The sequence below is a fragment of the Amblyraja radiata genome, chromosome 24 (genome assembly GCF_010909765.2).
Source record: "Amblyraja radiata isolate CabotCenter1 chromosome 24, sAmbRad1.1.pri, whole genome shotgun sequence".
NCBI lineage: Eukaryota > Metazoa > Chordata > Chondrichthyes > Rajiformes > Rajidae > Amblyraja > Amblyraja radiata.
In genome coordinates, this window is record NC_045979.1 from 26458284 (window position 1) to 26484252 (window position 25969).

The 25969-nt window shown below is 47.0% G+C and overlaps 1 protein-coding gene across 1 annotated transcript in view; it reads right to left on the minus strand.

Annotated features, from left to right (window-relative positions):
- Positions 1-8742: 8742 nt before the first annotated feature.
- LOC116986910 (ras-related protein Rab-44-like) overlaps positions 8743-25969 on the minus strand; it is a 70814-nt gene continuing 53587 nt past the window's right edge. Inside the window, exons 24-31 of the mRNA XM_033042697.1 lie at positions 21842-22026; positions 19034-19190; positions 16850-16979; positions 15436-15517; positions 12358-12472; positions 9757-9858; positions 9286-9362; positions 8743-8908 (exon numbers count right to left, since the gene is read on the minus strand). Coding sequence (XP_032898588.1) covers positions 8827-8908; positions 9286-9362; positions 9757-9858; positions 12358-12472; positions 15436-15517; positions 16850-16979; positions 19034-19190; positions 21842-22026 — 930 coding nt within the window. The 3' untranslated portion in view covers positions 8743-8826. The remainder of the gene's footprint in view (positions 8909-9285; positions 9363-9756; positions 9859-12357; positions 12473-15435; positions 15518-16849; positions 16980-19033; positions 19191-21841; positions 22027-25969) is intronic.

Genomic DNA, 25969 nt, shown 5'->3' on the forward strand with positions numbered 1-25969 from the left:
AATTACACAGGTACATGGATAGGACAGGTTTAGAGGGATATGAACTAAACACAGGAAAGTGGGACTAGTGTAAATGACTAGTGAAATATGTTGGTTGGTGTGGGCAAGTTGGGCTGAAGAACCTACTTCCACGCTGTATGATTATGATTCTTATTGTGTCTGCTCTTTGAAAATCGTTCTTCCACCTTGCTTCTTCCCTTTGACTTTACATTTCACTCTTCCTCGCTCTGTATCTGATACCCTTTTGTCGCCCTTCCATCTCTAACCTTTGTCACTTACTCCACCCATTTGCAAATCGAACCCTCGCACCTGTATCCACCTATCACTTGCCAGTCTTTGTCTTAACCCAATCTCTCTTCTCCAGCTTTCTCCCTCTACTAAAGTCAGCCTGAAGAAGGGTCCCGATCCAAAACGTTGCCTATCCATTCCCACCACAGATGCTGCATGACCCGTTGAGTTACACTGGCACTTTGTATTTTGCTCAGGATTCCACCATCTGCAGTTCCTTGTGTGTCAATATGATCCCATTGCTTTGCCCTTTCCATTCCCCTGACATACCTTTTCAATTCTATTTGTGAAAGTTATTTCTGAATCTCTGCCGAATACCATTCCGGGCGAAGCAGCCATTTATTTATTGTTCTTCTAATGTAGTACAATGCATCCACTGCTCAGAAACTAATCGCCGACTTTGGAAAGGGGAAGTCGGGAAACCACTTGCAAATTTCCATTGAGCAAAACACAACATGCTGAAGGGAAACACGCAGATAGACACAAAATGCTGGAGTAACTCAGCGGGACAGGCAGCATCTCTGGAGAGAAGGAATGGGTGACGTTTCGGGTCGAGACCCTTCTTCAGGCTGATGGAGTCGGGGTGAGGAGAGCTGGAAAAGAGAGGTGGGGGTGGGACATATCCTGGCAAGTGATAGGTGGTTACAGATGAGGGGGGTGATTGTCAGATGGATGGAGTAAGTGACAAAGACCAGAGATGAAAGGGAGACGCAGGCAGGTGGGACTAGTGTGATGGTCGGCATGGGCAAGTTTGGCTGAAAGGACTGTTTCCACGCTGTATGACTCTATGAATCTAAAGGGACAAAATGTTGTCAGATAAGTAAATAGGAAGAAGAGTGGAATGTAAAGCCGGTTGAAGGGGCATGGGTTGAAAGGGATAAGTAGGGGGATAAGGGAAGATACATGGTTAACTTATATGGTAAATGGGGAATTGGAGATGGGAGGAGTAGGAGATGACTGTACGAAGGAGGGGAATAGAGCTGGGTAGCTAATGTGGTCACCCCCACACACATAATGTGGTCAGCACACACATTGCTCCCACCATCTCGCGCCACCCCATATGGAAGTTGTGGCCCCAGCTCAATCCATCACAGGCACAGCCTTCCCCACCACTGCAAGCATTTACTTGCACTCCAAGCTTTAAGATTACACCATTTGGATTATAATACTTCCCATCCTTACTCCTGAAAGATTATCACTTGCCAGCATTAACGTTCACTTGCTGTTCACCAGCTTCCACCTCTTTCCCTGGATAAAGAATTCCCAAGATTCACCATCTTCCGAGAGAAGAAATTTCTACATGACCACAGCTATCTGCCAATGTCTCGATGTCTACCCTGTCATATTTCCTGAGGAGGCATTGTAATGGTCGAAGAAAGGAGAGAAGGGGATCAGAGAGAGCAGGATAGACTGGTGGAGAACAGAACCAACAGGAAACACCAGTGTGTTTCAAAATAGCCATGGATATCCACCTGAGGTAGGTATAGAAGTGTGGTCTCTGTAAGGAACACTACTGCAAGAGTTCAGTGTTGAATGGGGAAGCTGTGATGCAGGTTCATCCTGTGCTCTCTGGCTCCTCCTGCTGGCTGAAAAGGACAAGCTGATGAAGCCTTTAAGAAAGAACTGCAGATGCTGGATAAATCGAAGGTAGACAGAAATGCTGGAGATACTCAGCGGGTGAGTCAGCATCAATGGAGCGAAGGAATAGGTGACGTTTCGGGTCGAGACCCTTCTTCAGCCTGCTAACTTTGAGCATGGCGCTTGGCTAATCTCTCTTATACAGCAGTGAACAACAAACTGTGAGATCGTGTAATATAGCACGGAAACAGGCCCTTCAGCCCAATTTGCTCACACCGACCAACACGTCCCATCTACACTAGTCCCAACTGCCTGAATTTGGCCTATATCCCTCTAAACCTGTCCTATCCATGTACCTATCTCAATGTTTCTCAGCGGGACAAGCAGCACCTCTGGATAGAAGGAATGGGTGACGTTTCGGGACGAGACCCTGTTTCTTAAATGTCACAATAGTACCTGCCTCAACCACTCCTCCAGCAGCTTGTTCCATACACCCACCATCTTTTGAGTAAAAAAGTTATTCCTCAGGTTCATATTAAATCTTTCCCCCCTCACCTTAAACCTATGTCCTCTGGTTCTTGATTCCCCTACAGTGGGCTGGAGAGTCTGTGCATTAACCCGATCCATTCCTCTCATGATTTTGTACACCTCTATAAGATCAGTCCTCATCCTCCTGCGCTCCAAGGAATGAAACATCTCCCTATGGTTCAGGCCTTTGAGTCCTGGCAGCATCATTGTAAACCTTCTCTGCACCCTTGGCAATATCTTTCCTGTAATATGGTGGAAAACTGAACACAATACTCTAAATGCGGCCTCACAAACGTCTTGTATAACTGCAACATTACCTCCCAATTTGTATACTCTATAATTTGACTGATGATGGCCAATGTGCAGAAAGGTGCGGCAGAGATCAACCAGTGGTGAATTGCGAAGCTCCTGAGGACGGTAGCTGAGAGCTATCCCAGACGCCAGTCCCTACAGCACTTTAAAGATGCCCACCCCCCACACGCAGCCCCCCCCCCATCCGCCCGCCTCCTCAGACCCACTCACCCGGGCAAAGGGGCCACGGTGCTCGATCCCCCACCCTGAACCCTGACCTGACCCCAGCGTGAGGGGCACCTGCAGCCCCTTCGCCCCCTGTTGGACCGGAGGAGACAGGGCACCACCAGGAGAGCGAGTGGCGTCTCTGGATCCCCATTCACAGCTCGGCACATCCCACCCGCCTGAGATCAATGCAGATCCAGCCTCTCTGCATGACAGAGAACATTATCACCCTAACCTGCCTCTCCCGTTCCCCAGTACCTTAGACAATAGACAATAGGTGCAGGAGTAGGCCATTCGACCATTCAAGCCAGCACCGCCATTCAATGTGATCATGGCTGATCATCCCAATACCCCATTCCTGCCTCCTCCCCATATCAACCTGACTCCGCTATCTTCAAGAGCCCTATCTAGCTCTCTCTTAAAGGTATCCAGAGAACCGGCCTACACCGCCCTCTGAAGCAGCGAATTCCACAGACTCATAACTCTCTGTGTGAAAATGTGTTTCCTCGTCTCTGTTCTAAATGGCTTACTCCTTATTCTTAAACTGTGGCCCCTGGTTCCGGACTCCCCCAACATCGGGAACATGTTTCCTGCCTCTAGCGTGTCCAAACCCTTAATAATCTTATATGGTTCAATAAGATGACCTCTCATCCTTCTAAACTCCAGAGTATACAAGCCCAGCCGCTCCATTCTCTCAGCATATGACAGTCCCGCCATCCCGGGAATTTTCCTTGTAAACCTACGCTGCACTCCCTCAATAGCATGAATGTCCTTCCTCAAATTAGGGGAGCAAAACTGCACACAATACTTCCTCATCCCAACCCACCAAGCTCCATAAGTCCTTTCCCATTCCACTTATTCCCCGTGTTCTGCCCACCCCAATCCCACAAATAGGATCAATGTAGGATTAGTGTGTAAGTGGCTGATTAACTGGTCGAAGGGGCTGTTTTCATACCATATGAATCTGTGAAGCCATTCAACTTATCGATCTACTTCAGCTCAGAGTTATCCCCTTCCCCACGAGGATGGCGCAGTAGAGTGGCACGGTGGCGCAATGGTAGAGTTGCTGCCTTACAGCGCCAGCGACCCGGGTTCGATCCTGACTACTGGTGCTGTCCCACGTGCACAGAGTTTGTACATTCTCCCCGTGACCGCGTGGGTTTTCCCCAGGTGCTCCTGCATCCTCACACATTCCAAAGACGTACAGGTTTGTAGGTTAACTGGCTTCGGTAAAAATTATATATATTGTCCTGAGTGTGTAGGATAGTGCTAGTGTTCAGGGTGATCGCTGGTTGGCACAAACTTGTTTCCGGGCTGCATCTCTAAACTAAACTAAACTCCCGCAAAATGATTCTCCCCACGCGCTCAACAACTCTTCCCAGATTTTACCACTGCACCTCCAAGCTAGGGAATAATTGACAGTGGCCACCGACCCACACGTCCTTGGGATGTGGGAGTAAACTGGAGCACTCGGAGGAAACACACGAGGTCACAGGGAGAACATGTGAAGTCCATCATCCAAGGTGAGAATCGAACCCAGGTCTGAGGAGCTGTGTGGCAGCGGCTCTGCCAGCTGTGCCACCGTGCTACCAACATGTTGCTGGGATACAAAGCTAAATATCAAACTTGTGGACCCAAAGTCTCAAGCTGTCTTTTAATCAGAGTTCCTATGTCTCTACAATATGCACCCTGCACCTGCAAGACCACACGGCTGGGAATTTTGAGTGGTTTCTCTGCTTCCCTCCAAACATCTGGCAAAGTTTGTATGTCAGAAAAATCCTCGAACAGATTGCCGCGTGACTCTTTTCCTGGACTGCATTGAGAGGTCACATATGAATTGACAGCCCGCTCCGAGAAGCAACAATACGGTGAACAGTTCAAAGGCACTTTTATTTCCATAAAATATTATCAGCAATATTACCAAAGGTGCATATGGGAGAGTCTGACACACAACAAATAGAAGGCCGAGAGAGTGTCAAACCAGGAGTCACAGATACACATATAATGTGTGCGCGTTAGGCCCAAAGCCTGTTTCCAAGCTGTGTTACTCTAATTCATAACAAATAAATCACTCTGGATTATTATTTAATAAAAATCAGTATTAAATGTAATAATTGTACCAAAGCTAGACCTATAATGGATTTGGTGCCATCACTGTTTTTTGTGCTGTATGATCCAGTTTCATGTATTTGAACAGGGAGGGGATGAAAGATGCAGACCATGGGCGGATGGATGGATGGATGGGATTAGTATAAATTGGCATCATGGCCGGCGCAGATATTATGGGCTGAAGGGCCTGTTCCTGTGCTGGATGTCTCAGGATAAAACAAACCTAACTGAGCATTGGGTTGCACAATGTTTGTAACCATGGTCCCACTGGGGACCCGGGTCATGCCTAGTGGTCGCCAACGGTGTATAACACACATTGATGGCCTCTTCCAAGACTATCAATGTCACCTGGTGTCCCACACTGTATATGGGCCAGAGACAAACCCTGCACAAGGGACCCGTCAGGGCAGATGTCAGGCAAGTTGTGGTAAATGATTTGGTGGGTTGTCTATGAGGATATCTTCCATTCACCATCCGCCAGTCCCCAGGAAACCCAAGCTCACAACCTTCATCTGACCCACCCTCCCTCTCCCACCGATGTGCTGACCCCTTATCCTTCCCCCTGCATCCGCCAATGCACGAAACGCGCACAAGACCTCACCATGACACAGATGGCCAGTCCTGCCCTGCTGATCCTTCCCTATCCCCATGATCCCGCCAGTCACCTACTATCTCTATCCCTCTCCTGATCTATCAACCCTTAATCTCAGCTCCCTCTTCCCATCCTTGGGATTCTTACCCGAGTGGCTCCCAGACCTGAGCTTGTTTCCTTCTCATCATCATCATCATCGTTGAAAACATCAATGGGCACGGTGCCCTACAATGCCGTGTACGACAGTGATCGCAACTTCTACTGAAGTGTAGATGGCCGTTGGCTCGCTAGGATCTCATCCGCCCTTTGGCAGGTCTTGTTTTTGGTCCTGCTGGGGGTCCACAGCCCCCTCCTCACCTGGCAAACCGGGTGGGGGAGACGGTTTAGTTGCCGACCATGGAGCAAGTAGCACGGGATTACATGGTACCCGTGGCGGGGGGAACTCCCCCCGACCTTTCCTTCTGCACTGGCGCATACCCCAATGGAAAGGCTGTTCCTCGTGCAATACCATTTTAGTTGCCTGAAGCACCTTGGGGCTCGAGCACTAGCGATCCTCCAAGAGGCAGTCCCTCCAATGACCCTTGGTGAGCCATCGAGGGGCTTGCTTCATGTGCAAGTGGCCAATACTACTGAGCCAATAGTTAATACACACCCTTAATTACCCTCAACAAGGTGCTGGTGAACAGGTGAAGCCTTTATGCCCCTGTCCCACTTAGGAAACCTGAACGGAAACCTCTGGAGACTTTGCGTCCCGCCCAAGGTTTCCGTGCGGTTCCCGGAGGTTGCAGGTGGTTGCCGGAGGTTGCAGGTAGTGGAAGCAGGTAGGGAGACTGACAAAAAACCTCCGGGAACTGCACGGAAACCTTGGGTGGGGCGCAAAGTCTCCAGAGGTTTCTGTTCAGGTTTCCTAAGTGGGACAGGGGCATTACTGTGTTGCTGCGCTCCAGGCACCTGTATTGAAGGTGCTCCAACTATTGTTTGTGGCAATATTGTGATCTGGAATTAGTGCTGATGAAGAGCCAGTTTATCAGTTTTGAACTGATAAAAGTTGGTGGGGAATTGGTAGCGTCTGCCCGATGAGTCATTCAGCACATGGAGGCAGCGGAGGAGAGGTGGTGCAGCAAGTAAGAGTGCAGTCATGGTCAGGAACTCTGATCAAGAGGCCTACAATGAACATACCCTGTCCCAATGTTAAGCCAGGCTTCTTCAATAGTCCAACTTCAGCACATAGGATCAAAGCAGTTTGTGTCCCCCAGCTCTTCTGTATTACCCTGAGAAAACCGTGAATATATGTGCCGCCTTACTGTGCCTGGATATTCATTCGCTGCCACTTATCCCAGTGGAAAATTCTGCTCTGGATCTGGATAATCCACAGTCCCAACACTGACAGCACCCAGACTGATGTCCCCCATGTCTCAGCTCTGGTGGGATGTGACACAGCAACTGGACTTCTGACATAAGGGAATAATCAGTCAGTATAACATGAGGTTGTCGCATTGTAGGGAGGATGGTTTGGTGGTGGGGGGGGGGGGGGTTGTGGTAGCGCACTGAAATGGGACATTCAAATGGTCAGAGTGAGATGGGACAGTGAGGCAAAGGTTGAGTCAGCCGTGTGGTGGAAAAGTCATTCATTCATTCATCATCGTTGAAAACATTAGCGACGCAGTGGTGCTGGTTTCCAACAGGAACGGTGACGGACGCTCCACACGTCTCTGTCCTCCATTTCCTGCGGACTTCCGCCGCTGGAAGTACGGGATTTTGGTGTGTGTGAGTGCTTTATCATCATTCCTTACGATGCTATGTTCGACAGTGATCGCAACTTCTACTGAAGTGTGGATGGCTGTTGGCTCGCTAGAAGCTCATCCTCCCTTTGACAGGTCTTGTTTTTGGTCCCGCTGGGGGTCCACAGCCCCCTCCTCACCTGGCAAAGCAGGTGGGTGGAAAAGTGAGGTGGAACAATGTTGTGAGACGGGGTGGCCAGACAGAGTTCCAGTACAGAATGACGGGACAGGGTGGTGGGATGCAGTTACAGGGCGGAGTGATTGGGCAGGATGGTGAGATGGACTTACAGGACAAGTGCCGGGACAGGGTGGAAATACCAGGTGACGGGAGAGGATGGTGGGATGGATTGATGGGATGAAGTGACGGGACAGGGTGGTGGGACAGAGTGCAGGGATGGAGTGATGGCATAGTGTGAAGGGATTTACTGAATAGTGAAAGGCCTGGATAGAGTGGGTGTGGAGAGGATGTTTCCACTAGTTGGAGAGTCCAGGACCAGAGGCCATAGCCTCAGAATAAAAAGACGTACCTTTAGAAAGAAGATGAGGAGGAATTTCTTTAGTCAGACGGTGATCAATCTGTGGATTTCCAGACTGTGGAGGCCAAGCCAATGGATATTTTAAAGGCGGTGATTTACAGATTCTTGATCAGTACGGGTGTCCGGGGTTATGAGGTAAAAGTAGGAGAATGGGGTTGGGAGGGAAAGATAGATCAGCCATGATTGAATGGTGGAGTAGACTTGATGGACTAAATGGCCTAATTCTGCTCCTATAACATGAACTTATGAACGTATGGTGAGACAGATTGAAGAGATGGTATGAAGGGAGAAAGTGATGGGTCAGATCTGGCAGGAAAGAGCCATAAGTTACAGTAGAGGGAGGGTGAGGTGTGGGGGCATCTCAGGACTGCAGCCCATATCACTGCTAAGTGGTTGTGACTAGACTATGAGCAGCATATGATGAGCGGGCTGGACATATGATGAGCGGGACTGACATATGATGAAAGAATGGGTCGACTGGGCTTGTACTCGCTGGAATTTAGAAGGATGAGAGGGTATCTTATAGAAACATATAAAATTCTTAGGGGATTGGACAGGATAGATGCAGGAAAAAAGTTCTCGGTGTTGGGGGAGTCCAGAACCCGGGGTCGCAGTTTAAGAATAAGGGGTAGGCCACTTGGGACTGTGATGAGGAAAAACCTTTTCACCCAGAGAGTTTGTGAATCTGTGGATTTTTTTACCACAGAAGGCAGTGGAGGCCAATTCACTGGATGTTTTCAAGAGAGAGTTAGATTTAGCTCTTAGGGCAAAGGGAATCAAGGGATATGGGAAAAAGCGGGAACAGGGTACTGATTTTGGATCAGCCATGATCATATTGAATGGCGATGCTGGATCGAAGGGCCGAATGGCCTACTCCTGCACCTATTTTCCATGTTTTCTAACAACACCGCTTCTCTGCCGGCTTCTTCACCAATTCCACCGTCTTCCCTTGAATCCTCTCTTCCTGCTGCTTCAGCGATCTGTGGAGACATCCATAGAGTCATAGAGAGATACAGTACGGAGACAGGTCCTTTGGCCCATCACGTCCGTGCTAACCATCACCCACCATCTTACACTTAGATTCCCATCAACACTCCCTCATCCTATCACTGACCAGCACGCTGGGCAGCCAAGCAGCTTATCAATCCTGCGCATCTTTGGGACATGGGAGGCACCCAATGAAAACCGACACAGTCAAAAGGAGAACATGTAACCTCCACAATGGTAATAGTGGAGGTCAGGATTAAACTCTGGCGTTGTGAGGCAGTGGCTCTACCAGCTGTGCCACTGTGCCATCCAGAGATAAGTGACTGGTGCATCGTACAGAAAGCCCTGGACCCCATCCACCTTCACTTACTTTGAGAGATGCTCTATGCAGGCAATGATGTTCTGACCAGTGTGGGCACTGCATTCGTAGAACAAGATGTTGTTGTCCTGAAGCAAGAAAGGGTGAGCATATCACACAAGGCAAGGTTTTAGTTTTTTTTAGTTTTAAGAGATACAGCACGGGAACAGGTCCTTTGGTCCACGCCGACCAGCGATCCCCACACATTAACACTAATCTACCCAACACTTGGAACAATTTTACAGTTACACCAAGCCAATTAACCTACAAACCTGTACGTCTTTGGAGCGTGGGAGGAAACCGAACATCCTGGCGAAAACCCATGCAGGTCACGTACAAACTCCGTAAAGACAAGCACCCATAGTCAGGATTGAACCAGGGTCCCTGGCGCTGTAAGGCAGCAATTATACCGCTGTGCCACCGTTCCACCCCAATTGGTCCTTTGGTTTTTGGGTGGCAGTGGAGATACAAATTTCAACCAACCTGAGCAAGTTGTTCTGCCTCAGCTTTGGAGACTTGACGGTGGGCAGTGTCATCCATTTTGTTTCCCAGCAGAAGAATGCAGACATCATCAGATGTTGTTTCCTGAAGAGTGAGAAAGACAGATCTGCATAAGAGACAGAGAAAAATGGAAGTCGAGAACAACAGACAGATTGATAAAGGAGAGACAGAAGAGGGGCAGAGCGGGGATAGTATATGCAAAGAAGAGAGAGAGAGAGGGAGAGAGGGAGTGAGGGAGAGAGGAACGACGAGGGAAGAGAGGGATCTGATGGTATTAGGCTTTCTCCTTTCTGTCTTTGCTTCGTCTTTCTGCGCTCTCTTCTCTCTCCTTCTATCTCTCTTCGCTCTCTCTCTAATCTCTCTCTCTCTCTCTCTCCCCCCTCTCTTCTCCTTCGTCCTCTCATCTCTCTCTCTCCAATCTCTCTTGCTCTCTCTCTCCTCTCTCTCTCTCTCTCTCTCTCTCTCTCTCTCCATCTCTCTCTCCTCTCTCTTTCTCCTCCCTCTCTCTCTTCTCTCTCTCTCAAATCTCTCTCCTCATCTCTCTCTCTCTCTCTCTCTCTCTCTCTCTCTCTCGCTCCTATCTCGCTCTCTCGCTCTCGTCTCTCTCTTCTCGCTACTCTCTCTATCTCTTCTCTCTCTCCTCTCTCTCTCTCCTCGCGCGCTGCTCGCTCCTTCCTCTCTCTTCTCGAGAGAGATATTAAATATGGACAAAGAGAAATTGAATGCAACATTTCCCCCAAAATCTGAGTAATGTTTTTGGATGTGAATCCTCGTGTTAGATTCTTTGTGGACTTCCACACCTACAACATCACTAAATAGTTTCCAAGTCACAAGGAATATCATGGAACCCATTCCTTGAGCAGGTTCTGGAGGCAGATGTTCTCACAACATTTAAGAAGATCTGCACAAGCACGTGAATCCAAGGCAGTGGACAAATGGGATTGATGGTTCCTTGATGGTCATGATGATTTGAAGGACCTGGCACTGTACTGCACACGTCTATGACTCCATCCTATGTGGTTTTTATGAACATAAGGAGAACCTATCCCTCCTCCTTCTTCTCAGTCTATCTGCTATCTTCGTAAGTGTTGACCACACTAACCTCTTTCAACACCTTGCGGCATTAAGTTGCACGGGACAACACTCTCATAGAGGCACACAACATGGAAACAGGCCCTGTGGCCCAACTTGCCCAGGCCGACCAACATGCCTCTATAGAAGAGGTTGGACTGGTATAGAAGTCCCACCTGCCTGCATTTGGCCCATATCCCTCTAAACCTATCCTATTCATGTACCTGTCTAATTGCTTAAATGTTGCAATAGTACCTGCCTCAACTACCTCTTCCAGCTGTTCGTTCCATACACTCACCACCCCTTTGTGTATAAAAGTTACCCCCCCCCCCCCCCCGGTTCCTATAAAATCTCCCGATTACTTTGACAAAACGTTTAGCATCCTGTCCTCACATCATCTCATGTGATCTTGCATTAAACTTTGCTTGATATTCAATATTCCATATAAATAGAGGTTGCAGAACTATTCATGGCTTTGAATGCTTAAAATCTCCCTCAGCCATAGCTGCAATAACATTCTGACTTACCGTAGTTAGCAAGGGAGGACAGCAGGTATATGTCCCATCCTACTTCAGGAACCTGTCCTCAGCTCCGCTATCTAATCTTATAGGGGGCGCTGTCCTGTGCACGGCTGCCCAGCCAGCAGCTGTCTGTCTTTTCATCTTTTTATTTTTTATTCTAGTTAGTTAAGTGTTTTGTTTGGAGGTCTAGACTTTTTAATGTGGGGGGGGGGGGGGGGGGAAGGGGGAAAAAACCTTTCAGGGTCCCTACCTGGTCGGAGGGGCAGCTTTTCTCCGGGCTGCAGCTTCGACCCGTCCTCGCGGCCTACCAGCGGGCCTGGAGCGGCGTTTCCTGTCGGGGACCGCCCAGAACCTCGGCTTCGGTGGCGGCACAGCGCTGGAGCGCTATCGCTGAGCGGGCGATGCCTTGCCCGGGTCGCCGCGCTGGAGCTCCGGTGAGCTGAAGATCGCTGAGGAAAACATCGCGGAGCTGCAGGACTGTGGAGCGACCAGCTGCGGGCGGCGGCGCTGACTTTACACCGGGAGCCTGGGATCTCTAGATGAGATCGCCAGTTGTGGAGCTCCAACCGGCGCGGCCTTGTTGGCTTTGGAAGCCGCGGCCTCCAGTACGGAAGCAGCCATTCTAGGGTTCCCAAGCCGCTGAGAGGACTCTCCCGACGCCGGAGCAACATCACCCGGCGAGAACGGCCTGGAACATCGGGCCTCCGTAACTGTGGAGGCCTCAATGGGCCCGACTATGGGTGAACTGGGGTTGGGGACTGGACTTTGTGCCTTCCCTCATAATGGGAACCATTGTGGGGGGATGTTCTTTATGTTTAAAACTCTTATTAATGTTATGTCTGTATTCCTTCTTTATGTGCTGCAAAATGGCAAGAAGCATTTCACTTCACTACACCTAGGTGTATGTGAATGTGACCAATAAAATACCTTTGATACCTTTAATCCAAAATATTTCCAGGACCAGAGAAAGGTTAAAGCCAACGTTTCTTACCTTGACACAGGACAACCAATAGTGCACCTTACTGAACGAGCTCGAGGAAGCAATGTCGTACATCACAATCACTGCGTCTGCCTTCCTAAAGTACTGTTTGGCCACACTGTGGTACCTGTGAGGTGACAGGAAAATGGCATCAAAAAAGCACAGGTGAACAACGCTGGAGACTGGCCAAAGACTAACAGGGAACATTAAGTGAATTGCCCTATACATCATGGATACCTCTATACCCCTTGCACAATCACCAACATGCCAAGAAACACTTAAAGAGTCGGATCAACTTCATGGAACTAGAGCCAACCATGCCAGGCACCAAAACCAAACAACAGATAACACCAGGAAACCACCTGCCTTATACTAGGAATGTTACAAAATTTTGAGATTTTAGAAATCAAGCCTGTAATTTATCCCATCAGATAAAACTTAAAAGAACTTTAATTTGATACCTAATTCACTTTCATATCTTCAGTATTAAAAAAGTTATGGTCATTTTCATACTTGGAAATTAGCATCTTGTTCCCTATTGCTTTTCCATTGACTTAACACAAAAGCTGTGATCGAGGACAGTCAATTGACATAATAGCCCATAACCTTCTTAGAAATTAAGAGAATCGAATGAAATTTTCAGTTATTATAGATTTAAGCATTCTGAAACAAATATGATACATCTTACTTGGATGGCCTGAAATTAAAGTATATAATTAGTTAATTACCTATTTAAGTAGCTAAATACAAAATTAACCGTTGTGACGGAAATAGTAACACACCCGGAAATAGTAATACAACCGTTGTGACGGAAACACCCAGACTGCCTTGAAAATTCAAAAATGTGATATTCTCAAGATCAGAACTTTATTATTATTGTAACGTTAAAACGAATAGTAAATACCCAACAAAAAATCATATTCATCAGTGTCATCAAATCAATTAAATTAATCTAAATTCAATTACTAGATCTAAACATCTATCCCATTCTTAAGAAAAGGCTAAAAATAATGTTTTAAATAGCCAAAGTATCCAATTAACAAACTGATCCCATTCACACAAGAATTCACAATATCACATAATTTTTAAATCTCACTTTGTCATGAATTTCTATGCCAAATGAAATGAATTGAATGTTTAATTCCCATAAATTTTATTCTTTCTCACTGCAGCAGACAAGGGCCGTTTAACATATGCATTTGTTCAAAATCCAGAAACATCCACTCAAGATAATCAAAATCATTATGTTTTGCACAATCACGTCATCAGAACATCTAAATTATCTATATTTTGTGTTATTGTCTACCACGATCAATATTTTCATATTAAACATCTCACTAAAACTTTACTGTGGAAGTTTTCAGATATTTAGTATGAAAATATTGATCATTGCTGAACACCTCCGATCAGTCCGTCTTAACCTACCTGATCTCCCGGTGGCTCAGCCATTGAACTGGTTAGGTTATATCACTTCAAGTATTCATCCCGATGGCTTTTTAACGTGACAAGGTTTCTGCCTTTCGACATACACAACCATGCTGTCCATTGAGTCCACGCCAGCTCACCTTCCGGTCTCATTCTCCCACTAATTTTCCTTGTAAACTTTTCTCCCCAAACTACCATCAGTCCTACCATCCAATACATCGGGGGAAGTTTACAGTGGTCAATTGACCCACCAACTTGCATATTATTGGGATGTGGGAGGAAACCGGAGCGCCTGAGGGAAACCCACACAGTCACAGGGAGAACGTGCAAACACCACGCGTTCAGCACGCGAGGTCAGGAATGAACTCTTGAGCTGTGAGGCAGCGGCTCTACTGACTGCATCTCTGTGTTGGCCTTTCAGGAGGTTCACCTAGATCTTTTCGACAAAAAATAATTCCATAATTCTCCTCCACTCCTCCCATCAAATAAATCAAATTTACATCCACTGCCGTTTGATCGCTCTGCTAAGGGGAATAGGAACTTTCTCCTCATTCCTCCAAGGATCAGTGAATTGCCCTCATTCCTTAGGAATCAACCCCACCTTCTTCAGAAAAAGACACAAAGAGCTGGAATAACTCAGCCATCAAGCAGCATCTCTGGAGAACATGGACAAGCGTCGTTTTGGTTCAGTCTGAAGAAGGGTCCCGATCCAAAACATCACATCTCCAGAGATGCTGCCTGACCTGCTGTTTGTGTCTTTTCCAGCTTTTGTCTCTTTCTTTGGTATAACTCGGCATCTACTGTTCCTTGTATCCCCCATCTTCTTCGGTCTCTCCTCAGAATTATATTCTCCAGTTTTGATAACACCTTCATAAATCTCCTCTGCACCCTTTCCAGTGCAGTCCATCTGTAGCCTCACCAGTGTTGCATACGTTCCAGGGTGACCTCTCCTTGCAGAGGTACCACACTCTTTGTGCAGTGCTCAGACTGGAATTGTACCCTCACTTCTGTTGTATGTAGATCTGACCTGCCCTGGCTCGACTCTATGACCAACAAAGGCCTCTAAACCATCTTCTTTCTTAACCTGTCCTGATACCTTCATGTTTCTGTGAAGATATACCAACAGCTGTACGTCATCCCTCCACACTTTTCAATATCCTGCCATTCACCGTGTATTCTCGTGCCTTGTTTTCCCATCTTAAATATATTACCGACATGAATTCATTGATAACATTCTGCAGGCTTCTTTCTCACTACTCACCCTTTCACTTAATACTGGGCGCTCTATTGATGTCTCCCATGACTCTAGTCAATGGTCGCCAGTCTTTCTGGGCCCATCCTTGCAGTTATTTCTACCAGCATCCCAAATCTACAATTCATCTCTCCCTCCCTCCTTCCCTCCCTCCATTCAAATCCCTCTGAGGCATTGATGTGCAACACCTGCACACAAGCACATACACGCACACGCACATACACACCACTCTCTCTGTCACACACAGATGCATACATTTTATCTCTCTCTCAAACAAACACACACATATTTCTCTCTCTCTCTCTCTTCCTCTCTCTCTCAGCTTCAACCTTCCCTGGTGTAAAAATTATGTATCTTTAGCTCTGTGCCATGACTTAGTAACTAGACAGCCAGAGGCATCTGCCCCCACTTACCGCTCCTGACCCGCAGTGTCCCACAGTTGGAGGGCTACGTGTCTGTCCCCCACCATCAGGGTCTTCACTCGATAATCGATCCCTGCAGTAAAGACAGAGTGGATTAACACCACCTAGACTGAAGGAACATTTCTTCAACAGCTGGATCTTGGAGTTGCTCTCAGATGCCATTGCCATGGATTCATTGTAGCTCAGTGGTCCACTCTTACCTCCGGGTCAGAAGATATTGCACTCGGTTATGGTTATCTGCTTAAAACTATTAACAAAATCTTGACTCATTAAAGAGCTCTTGACCCCCAATGTAAACATTCACAAGAACGTCCATGCTGTGTTTGGGCTGTCAATGCCACTCTGGTGTGTGCAGCGGTTGGTGTGAATTACAGCCCTGGTGTGTGCACGGATAGGTGTGAGCACCCTGGTGTGTGCACGGTCCGGTGTGAGCACCCTGGTGTGTGCAGGAACTGGTGTTAACTTCACCCTGGTGTGTGCAGGGCCTGATGTGAACACCCTGGTGTGCGCAGGGACTGGTATACACCCCAGTGTGTACAGGTACTAGTGTGAATACACTGGTTTGTGCAGGGGCTAGTGTGAACACCATGGTGTGTGCAAGGATTAGTGTGAGCACACTGGTGTGTGCAGGGACTTGTGTGGACATACTGGTGAATGCAGGGACTGGTGTGAACTCAGGTTAGGGAGAAATGACAATGTGACTGTAACTCACTGTGCCCTAGATTATGATTACTTTCTCTCCTCACTCTTTGCTTTAGTGTATGGTTCTCTTTGTGTGACCTCAAATGCTCAATATTCACTTTTCCTTTGAAACTCTTTGAGGTAATAGTACAGAGACTGCACTTCTGTCCCTTTAACCAGAAAAGCCTTGTTTTGCTGAAAAGCCTAAAAAAGAATTGAAATTAGATTCCCAACCAAGATGATTACTATACAGGGCATGAGTAACCTCTGCACACATTGAGTTATAAAATACTGCAATCTACTTCCTTGGCTGTTAGTATCATGCAGTGAAAATGAAAAGGAACTGCAGATGCTGGTTTATACCGAAGATAGACACAAAATGTTGGAGTATCTCAGTGGGTCAGGCAGCATCTCTGGAGAAAAAGAAGAGGTGGTGTTTCAGTTCAGAACCCTTCTTCATTTTATGCAGTTAGTCTGCCAACAGTTGCGATATGATAGAATGGATGAATGAGGATAAAGTGGAGAACAAGCAAGATAAATATGTTTAAAACAATGTTCACTTAATATGAACAGGCTATCGGTATAACTGGGGTTCTAGTACTTGAACCTGATTAAGTAGATGTGGAACTATTCAGGGCTATCTGACAGAGGTTCTGTCCAGAAACTGTGGCTAGTCCACATAAACCTCCCTTTAAATCATCCACTTTGAGCGACGTTACCGTACCTACGGTGGTAGATAATTCCGGCTGGATATTACCATCACAGAAATGCTGGATGAAGGATGTTTTCCCACAATTGGAATTCCCCACGAACATGATGTTGTAGACTTGGTCGGGATCCTTGGAGCCCGCCATCTGTGGGAGGGAGGGGGAAAGCATTGGTCGATGGGGAACATGCATCCAATTCATTCAAAGCCACTGCAACATCAGGGGAGCTGTGGGGGTGAAGGGTGACAGCTACGACACTTCCACAGCTGGGACTTGACTTGACACTCAATGATATCTGGAGACGAGTCGGCTCTCTCTCACTCATGTGCCAGGCAGCATTACCACTGATGCCATTGAGAGGCAATGTAGTCTATCAAACCAAGAGATTGAACCAAGCAGAGTGGCATGTTAGAGTCACAGATCCACACAGCAATGGAAACTGGCCGCTCGGCCCATCACATCTACACTGACCAGCGGACACCCATTCACAATTAATTCCATTTTACAGCAATTGGCCTGTAGCCTTAGTGACTGAAGTGCGTAACTAGACACCACCTAAATGCTATCAGCAACTTTACTGCACCATTCTCCTCGGGTAGTGCGTTGATGATAGTCACCACTTTCTGGGTGAAAACGGTCTCCCTAACCTAACTTCAAACTTTGTTCCTGTTTTCTATTGAAAGGAAAAAAAAAACAATTTGCTGTTTGGCAAAGGATTTGTATATTTGTTTAGGGGCGGCATGGTGGCATAGCGGTAGAGTTGCTGCCTGCCTTGCAGTGCCACAGACCCGGGTTCGATCCTGACTACGGGTGTTATATGTACAGAGTTTGTACGTTCTCCCCGTGACCAGCATGGGTTTTCTCCAGGATCTCTGGTTTCCTCCCACACTTCAAAGACTTACAGGTTTGTAGGTTAATTGGCTTGGTATAATTGTAAATTGCCACTAGTGTGTGTAGGATAGCGTTAGTGTGTAGAGGTCGCTGGTCGGCGCTGAATCGGTGGGCCGAAGGGTCTGTTTCCACGCTGTATCTTTAATCTAGAAATAATCTAATCTAAACCCTAAACCTCAGCCTTTACCCTAAACCTGTCCCCCAGTTTTGCCCTCCTCTGATACGAGGAGCAGTTTCCTGCAATCGACACTATCTATACCCTTCGTAATTTTATATTCCTCTATCATGATCCCTCTTGACTCCTCATCTCCAATAAAAACTGATGAAAGTCTCCGATAACTAAAGTGCTCATCCCAGCGGACATCCTGGTGATGCCAGGCCTGTCGCTGGAACTCAATGGCATTCTGTCGCTAGAGTTCATAAGTTCTAGGAGCAGAATTAGGCCATTCGCCCCGTCAAGTCTACTCCGCCATTCAATCATGGCTGATCTATCGTTCCTTCTTATCCCCATTCTCCTGCCTTCTCCCCATAACCCCTAACACCCTTCCTAATCAAGAATCTGATACTCTGCCTTAAAATATCCATTGACTTGGCCTCCACAGCCGTCTGTGGCAATGACTTCCACAGATTCACCACCCTCTGACTAAAGAAATTGCTCCGCGCCATTTTTAGAGAGTCTCAAATCCTTTCAACTGGCTTCCAGTCTGTCAAAGAATTGATTTCAAAATATTACTGTTGGTTTATAAAGCACTGAATGGTCTCGGGGCCAAAATACATTTCTGATCTTCTGCTACTTTATGAACCATCCAGACATCTGAGGTCATCTAGGACAGGTCTGCTTTCTGTCCCCAGAGTCAGAACTAAACATGGAGAAGCAGCTTTTAGTTTTTATGCAACACAGATATAGAACAAACTTCCAGTAAAATGCAGGTCCGCTCCAACTCTCAGTTCTTTTAAATCGGGGCTGAAGACTTTTCCGTTTGACGCTGCGTTTAATTACTTTTAATTTTAATTAAATTAAATAATTATTCATTTCTAACACTGCACTGTAATTTATATTCGTGTATTTTATACTTGTCTTATTCTAATTTAGCATGTTTCTATTTTCTATTCTTTTTAATGACTGTCTTTAATTGCTTTTGATTGCTGTTTAATGCTTTGTGTACAGTACTTTGAATTGCCTTGTTGCTGGAATGTGCTATATAAATAAACTTGCTTGCTTGCTTACTCAACCACAGACCAACACGGCCCATGTTCGCTGGATGAGGCTGGTCTAACTGTGGAAGGATCTGATCCTCAGCCCCCGCTACCTTTTTGGTTCTCTCTACTGCTCCATCTCCTGCTGAAGCTGCTGCTGTTTCCCCATCGTCTCCGTCGTCACCCATTCCCAGGGTCACTTCCTGACCTTTGACCTGCAGGTGGGGGTCGCGGGTGACACGGCGTCGGATGGAGCGAGTTCTCTGGAGTCTGTGGAGCGGACATTATAGAGAGAAAGGACATCATTAGCCTGAGAACAACAGCGAAGGAAACAACAGAATACATTGAGAAGTAAAATGCTTTCCCCACTAACAGTGACCACAATGTTGATGGGTTGGTGAAAAGAACCCACCCTATCCATTTATATCCTTCAGGAAAATAACCTTGACATCCTTGACTACTTTAATGGAAAAGTGACTCCACACACTTGCTGGGCATATTGTTGAAAGAGGCTTTTGGTGTTATGTACATGAAATGCTATATTTAAGAGGGAGCGCTATATTTAAGAGGGAGTTAGATGTGGCCCTTGTGGCTAAGGGGATCAGAGGGTATGGAGAGAAGGCAGGTACGGGATACTGAGTTGGATGATCAGCCATGATCATATTGAATGGCGGTGCAGGCTCGAAGGGCCGAATGGCCTACTCCTGCACCTAATTTCTATGTTTCTATGTTCTATGAATGTATTGGTTTCACAGCATAATGAATGATAACACGATGAATGTAAATAAACTCATGCACTGATAATACAGGCAATCCCCCTGAATCAGTTTGAAGAAGGGTTTCGACCCGAAATGTCAGCTATTCCTTTTCTCCAGAGATGTAGCCTGACCTGCTGAGTTACTCCAACCTTTCGTGTCTATCCTCTGGATAACAATGTGTTTGTCAATTTGTGTATCATAAAGAATAAAATAATATAGCATAGGCACAGGCTCTGTGGAAGCTGTAGTATGACAATGGTTAAGATACTGTTCAGCACAAAGACCTTTCAGTTTTCTTTGACATGCAGCACAAGAGACATCCTAACCTGTAACCGTACAGCACAAGGTCCTTGAGAGTTATCTTTACTAAGATTAATTGTAACGATTAAGAGGATTGAATAGCATGTAGTTTTTATTATACAGTATATTAGTGCTTTTAAGAACGTATGGTTATTGATGATAAGGAATTAGAGAGTACGCAAGATTTAAATTGATCAAAATCAGTATAAAAGTTGATACATCCGGGGCATAATTTCACAGTTCAGTAACTGAGACTGTGCTGCTTTCCTTGTGCACAAATAAATAAAGTGTGTCTGGAAAACAGAAGCAAATTGTCTGAGCCCAATTGATCGGCGCCGACAACCCTTCGGTCCACAATATCTGTACCGAACATGATGCCAAGTTAAACTAATTCCTCTGCCTGTGCGTGATCCATGACCCTCCATTCCCTTTAAATCCATGTGCTCTAAAAGCCTCTTAAATGCCACTAGTCAAGAGGATTTAATTATCATATGTGCCAAAAATGGAACAATTAAATTCTTACTTGCAGCAGCATAACAGGCCTAGCAGCATAACAGGCGTGCAAACACACAATGAACCAAAAAAGTTCAATAAATTTAATAAAATCTCAATACTAGTACAAAATAGCCCATAGTCCTTAATGCAACCAATATAGTTTCAAGGTCAAGGTTTCAAGGTCAGTTTATTGTCACATGTACCGATTAAGGTACAGTGAAATTTGAGTTACCTTACAGCCATACTAAGTGAAAAGCAACAAGTCACACAGCGCCATGAAATAAAAGTTAACATAAACATCCTCCACAGCGGCTCCCCACATTCCTCACTGTGATGGGAGGTGTTACTTGCTGTTTATGATGTTCAAGAGCCTGATAGTTATTGGGAAAAAGCTGTTCCTGAAATTAGAGCTTCTTCCCGATTGCAGGAGTGAAATGAGAGCGTGGCTATGGTGCCGGGATGATGCCAGCTGCCTTTTCCAGTCAGTCTCCTATAGATCCCTTCGATGGTGGGGAAGTCAGTACCCGTGATGGACTGGGCGGCGCCACATTACTTTTTGTATTCTCCTTCATTCATGGGAGATCGGGACATATGACAATGAAACACACTCGACTCTTGACTCTTGAATCAAAAGCATTTGGGAGAACCTTCAGCAGAAGAACTATGGTGGTTCAAGACGATGGCTGGCATGATCCTGTCTGATTAGAGATAGTGCTGACTATAAATGTTGGCCTGGCCATGACATGCACTTCCAGCGTAAAAATAACAAGCTACACAGCGTGCACACAGCATGATATATCTCTGTAGTCCACAGGATGCCTGTGCCTTGAGTGGGATTTGTATGCGGTGCCATGGTGTGTGGAGTATGGAGAGTGTGAAGGATATCCGGTTTGGTTTAGAGACACAGCATAGAAATAAGTCCATCTGCCCACCAAGTCCAGGCCGGCCATCGATCACCATTCACAATCATTCTACGTTATTCCACGTTCTCATTCAGTCCCTGTACACTAGGGGCAATTTACTGGGGTCAAGTTGCCAAGTCCCCACCAACCAGCGATCCCATACACTAACACTATCCTACACACTAGGGACAATTTACATTCTTATTGAAGCCAATTAACTTACAAACCTGTACGTCTTTGGGATGTGAGAGGAAACAGGAGTACCCGGAGGAAACCCACATGGTCACAGTGAGAACATGTAAACTCCACACAGACAGCTCCCGAGGTCAGGATCTAGCTCAGCCTGCAGTGAGGAATGGAGTTTCCAATGCATAAGACATGGCTTCAGCATGGGGTCTGGACTTTAGAACCAGGGGAGTGTGCAGTATGTGGGATAGGAATGAGGGACAGGAACACTCTCACTCACCCTTCCCCCGCCTCTCGGTGAGTTGCTTCCTCCTGAAGGATCACCAGCTGATTCCGAGCCTCCTGCAGCTCCTGGTCGATCCCCACCAGCCGTGCTTCCAGCTCCTGGTTGATCAAAGTGAGCGCCTGGTTCTCAGTGCTGGTCTCGTCCTGTTTACTGCGCAGGGACTCGAGCTCCGCCTGTAACTGGAAGGGGGGAACACACAGAGGGACTGTGTCATTGGAGAAATCACCATGAAAATGGATTTCTCTCTGTATCTCTCACCTCTCCCAGTCCTCAATGGTTCTTTATTGTCACGTATGCACTTCACAGTAAAATTATTTTTGCATATTTCATACATGCACAGTCGCCATATCTCTAAACTAAACTAAACCATATTTTGGCACCGTTTATAAAAAGAAAAACAGTCCAAAGTCCGGTCGATGTACTGGATGTATGGAGCGTCCCCGATCCAGAGCCCAGGTAAGCCCCAGACTGTTGCATGGCCTCCTCCGTCACCTATACTGGCTCGGCCCACAAACTAACATCCCTCTCCTCGCCCGATCGCCTGAACTGGTGGGAGCACCTCCTGCAGCTGACCAAGGGGCTGGAGACAATACCCCAGTCCCTCTCCTATCAGCCCATTCCTTTTATCCGCCATCGACAGCCTCATTCTGTCTAACTCCCTCCCTTACTCATCCTCCCATTCCATCTATCTATCCCACCATCCCACAATCGTCAGACTCCAATCATAGCAGCCACGTGGAGTTCTGGAATTCCCGCATCTCCTTATATCCCTCATTAATTCCCAACCATTGCTCTGGGAATGCCCAGAGACATTTGACAGCCTGGTTTCTAGCCATTCTCTCAGTCGTTTCCACCATGGCGCTTCAGTCAAGGTGCAACCTAAACCAACCAAAGGCATGAACCAGGTAACAGCCGGACTCTGGTTCCGAGTGGCTCCGAGTGTATCTGGGAACTGACTGGAGTCTCCCTGTCGGGACAATGCGGGAGGAGGGAGGGCATTTGCTGCAGGATGTGGCCTTCCGGCTGCTCTAACCCTGGACGGATCTGAACCCTGGCCGCAGCTACCTCTTTCATCGTCTCCGCTGCGCCGTCGCTTGACGAGACCACTGCTGTTTCCTCGCATGCTCCGTCCCCACCTTCCCCCGGGGCCACTTCCTGACCTCCGTCTCCAAGAGCGTCCGGTGTGTTTGAAGTGTCGCGGGTGCCCCGGCGTCGGATGGAGCGAGTTCTCTGGAGTCTGCGGAGCGGAGGTCACAGAGGGAGGACATCATTATCCTGTGTTCACCGACAGCGCGGGAGCTACTGGCTGGGGAGGGTGATCGCATGAATAAAGGGAGCTCAGTCCTACAGAGGGGGTATGAAGACAAGAGAGAGGGTAGAGAGCAGATTCACTGGGAGGCTGCTTGCTATGGCGAAATATTAATGCGCAGAAAGGCTTGGAAATGGATTAGAACATTTCCAGAGGTAAATGTCCAAGGAAGAAGCAGTTGTACTGGAGAGGGCAATGAGGCAGCTGGAGGCAACAAAGCCTATTCTTGCGCTTCACTGAGGAGGTTGCAACCGAGATCCACTGCAGTGCCCAGTCACAGTCCCAGCTCAAGGCCACTTTGCTTGAGGCTCTGATGCTTGTGGTTCTTATTTGGGTGGCATTTCTAGGCTGGAACTGGTGATACTTGCAGCCCGTCACACTACACTTGAGGAAGGTGCCTGGGTTACTCGAGCTGAGGAGAGGAAATTCCTTCCCTCATTCTGGGACACAACGCCAACTAACATGCAGTTCTGGTCGCCCTATTGCAGGAAAGATGTGGATGCTTTGGAGTGGCTTCATCTATAGTTGAGTTTAGTTTAGTTTAGTTTATTGTCATGTGTACTGAGGCACAGTGAAAAGCTTTTGTTGCGTGCTACCCAGACAGTGGAAAGACAATACATGATTACAATCGAGCCATCCACAGTGTACAGATACATGATAAACGGGATCATCTTCAATGCAAGTTAATGTCCAGTAAAGTCTGATTAAAAAGAGTCTGAGGGTCTCCAATGAGGTAGATTGTAGCTCAAGACTGCTCTCTAGTTCTTGGTAGGATGTTTCAATTCAGAGGAGGTTTACCAGAATGCTGCCCTGCCTGGATTAGAGGGTTTCAGCTGCTGTAAAAGGTTGGATAGAATTGGATAGTTTTCTCTGGAACATCGAAGGTTGAGGGAAGGCTTGTTAGACGTTTATAAAATGATGAGAAGCATAGTTGGGGTAGAGAGTCAGAAACTTTTCCCCAGAGTGGAGATGTCCAACACTGGAGAGCACAGCTATAAGGGCTACAATGAGAGGGGAAAGGGTTTAATGGAGATGTGCGAGGCAAGTGTTTTACACAGGGGATGGTGGGGTCCTGGAACGCATTGCCAGGGGTGGGTGGTGGAGGTAGATACGGTGGTGGTGTTTAAGGGGTGTTTAGATTGGCACTTGGAAGCGCTGGGAACAGAGGGATATGGATCATCCACACGCAGATGACATCAGTTTAACTAGGCAACATGTTCGGCACAAACAGCGTGGGCTGAAGGGCCTGTTCTTGTGCTGTACTGTTCTATGTTCTTTGCGGCATGGAAAGACGTTCTGCGACTCTGCAGGAAGTGCAGGGAAGGGGTGACCATGTCCATGGAGTCATTGTGGCTCCAACACTTCATTCCTGCAACTGGCCAGCGATCTTCTGGAGCAGACATTAATGAGAAATGGTAGTTAGGAGTTGAGATCAGGAAATGCCTGCCTTTGGTGCGGGACAACTGTTACCATCCATCTACCAACAACTTTGTTCCAACGGAAATAATGTTTAGGGGTCAGGGTTAAGCTTCTACTTCCAAAATATTGTTAGATTAAGCCAGGAATTCAATAAAGGCAGAAGAGCTAGAAGGCTCACAAAAATGCTGGAGAAACTCAGTGGGTGCAGCAGCATCTATGGAGCGAAGGAAATAGGCAACGTTTTCTTCCATAACCCTTCTTCAGACTGATTGGGGGGGGGGGGGGGAGAAGAAAGGAAAAAGGAGGAGGAGGAGCCCAAGGGCTGAGCGAGAGATAGGAAGGGGAGGAGACAGCAAGGGCTAACAAAATTGGGAGAATTCAATGTTCATGCCTATTTCCTTCGCTCCATAGATGCTGCTGCACCCGCTGAGTTTCTCCAGCATTTTTGTGTACCTCCGATTTTCCAGCATCTGCAGTTCCTTCTTAAACATTAAGAGCTAGAAGGCTATCAGGTTTGGGTTTAAGTTCATTATTGTCGCATGTACAGAGAAAAGTTTTTTTGTTGCATGTTATCCAAACAGATCAGGTATACCATGCAAGCAAGTCAAACTCAAGTGCAATAGATAGAGCAAAGAGGGAGATACAGAGTGCAGAAATAGGTCTCAGCATTGTAGTGCATCAGTTCCACACACAGAGTCCAATGTCCTCACTGAGAAAGATGTGAATTGGACAGTACCCTAGCTTATGGTGGGACCATTCAGAAGCCTCTGTTTTTCCGAGACATCGTGAGTTGTAGATTTTAATCAAAGGTGGGAAGTCTATTCTGTGTGATGGACTGGGACACATCAACAACTCTCTGCAATTTCTTGTGTAAAACTGAAGGGAGAAGATTAAGGACTTTCATCATTAGTTCTGAATGTGGAACAGTGAACAGCATGTCCACGGGTGTTTGGAGGACACTGGGAAGGGCAAAGATGGTCAGATGCTCCGTGTTGTACGACACATGCTGGGAACCACTCACCCTTCTCCCTCCTCTCGGTGAGTTGCTTCCTCCTGGAGGATCATCGGCCGATCTCGAGCCTCCTGCAGCTCCTGTTGGATCTGCTCTAATTGTGTCTTCAGTTCCTGGTTGGTGAGATGCAGCTCCTGGTTCTCAGTGCTGGTCTCATCCTGTTTACTGCGCAGGGACACGAGCTCCGCCTGTAACTGGAGGGGGAAACACACAGAGGGACCCCCGTCAAAGGCAAGTCAGCACAAAAACAGATCCAGATTCATTATTCTGTACCTCGCTCCTTCCCTAATCCTACCTCTTTTCACCTCTCTTTCCGCATCGACCATTGTACCTACTTATATAACGTCATTCGCTTTGATAGGGTCCCAGGCCTTCTATGTCT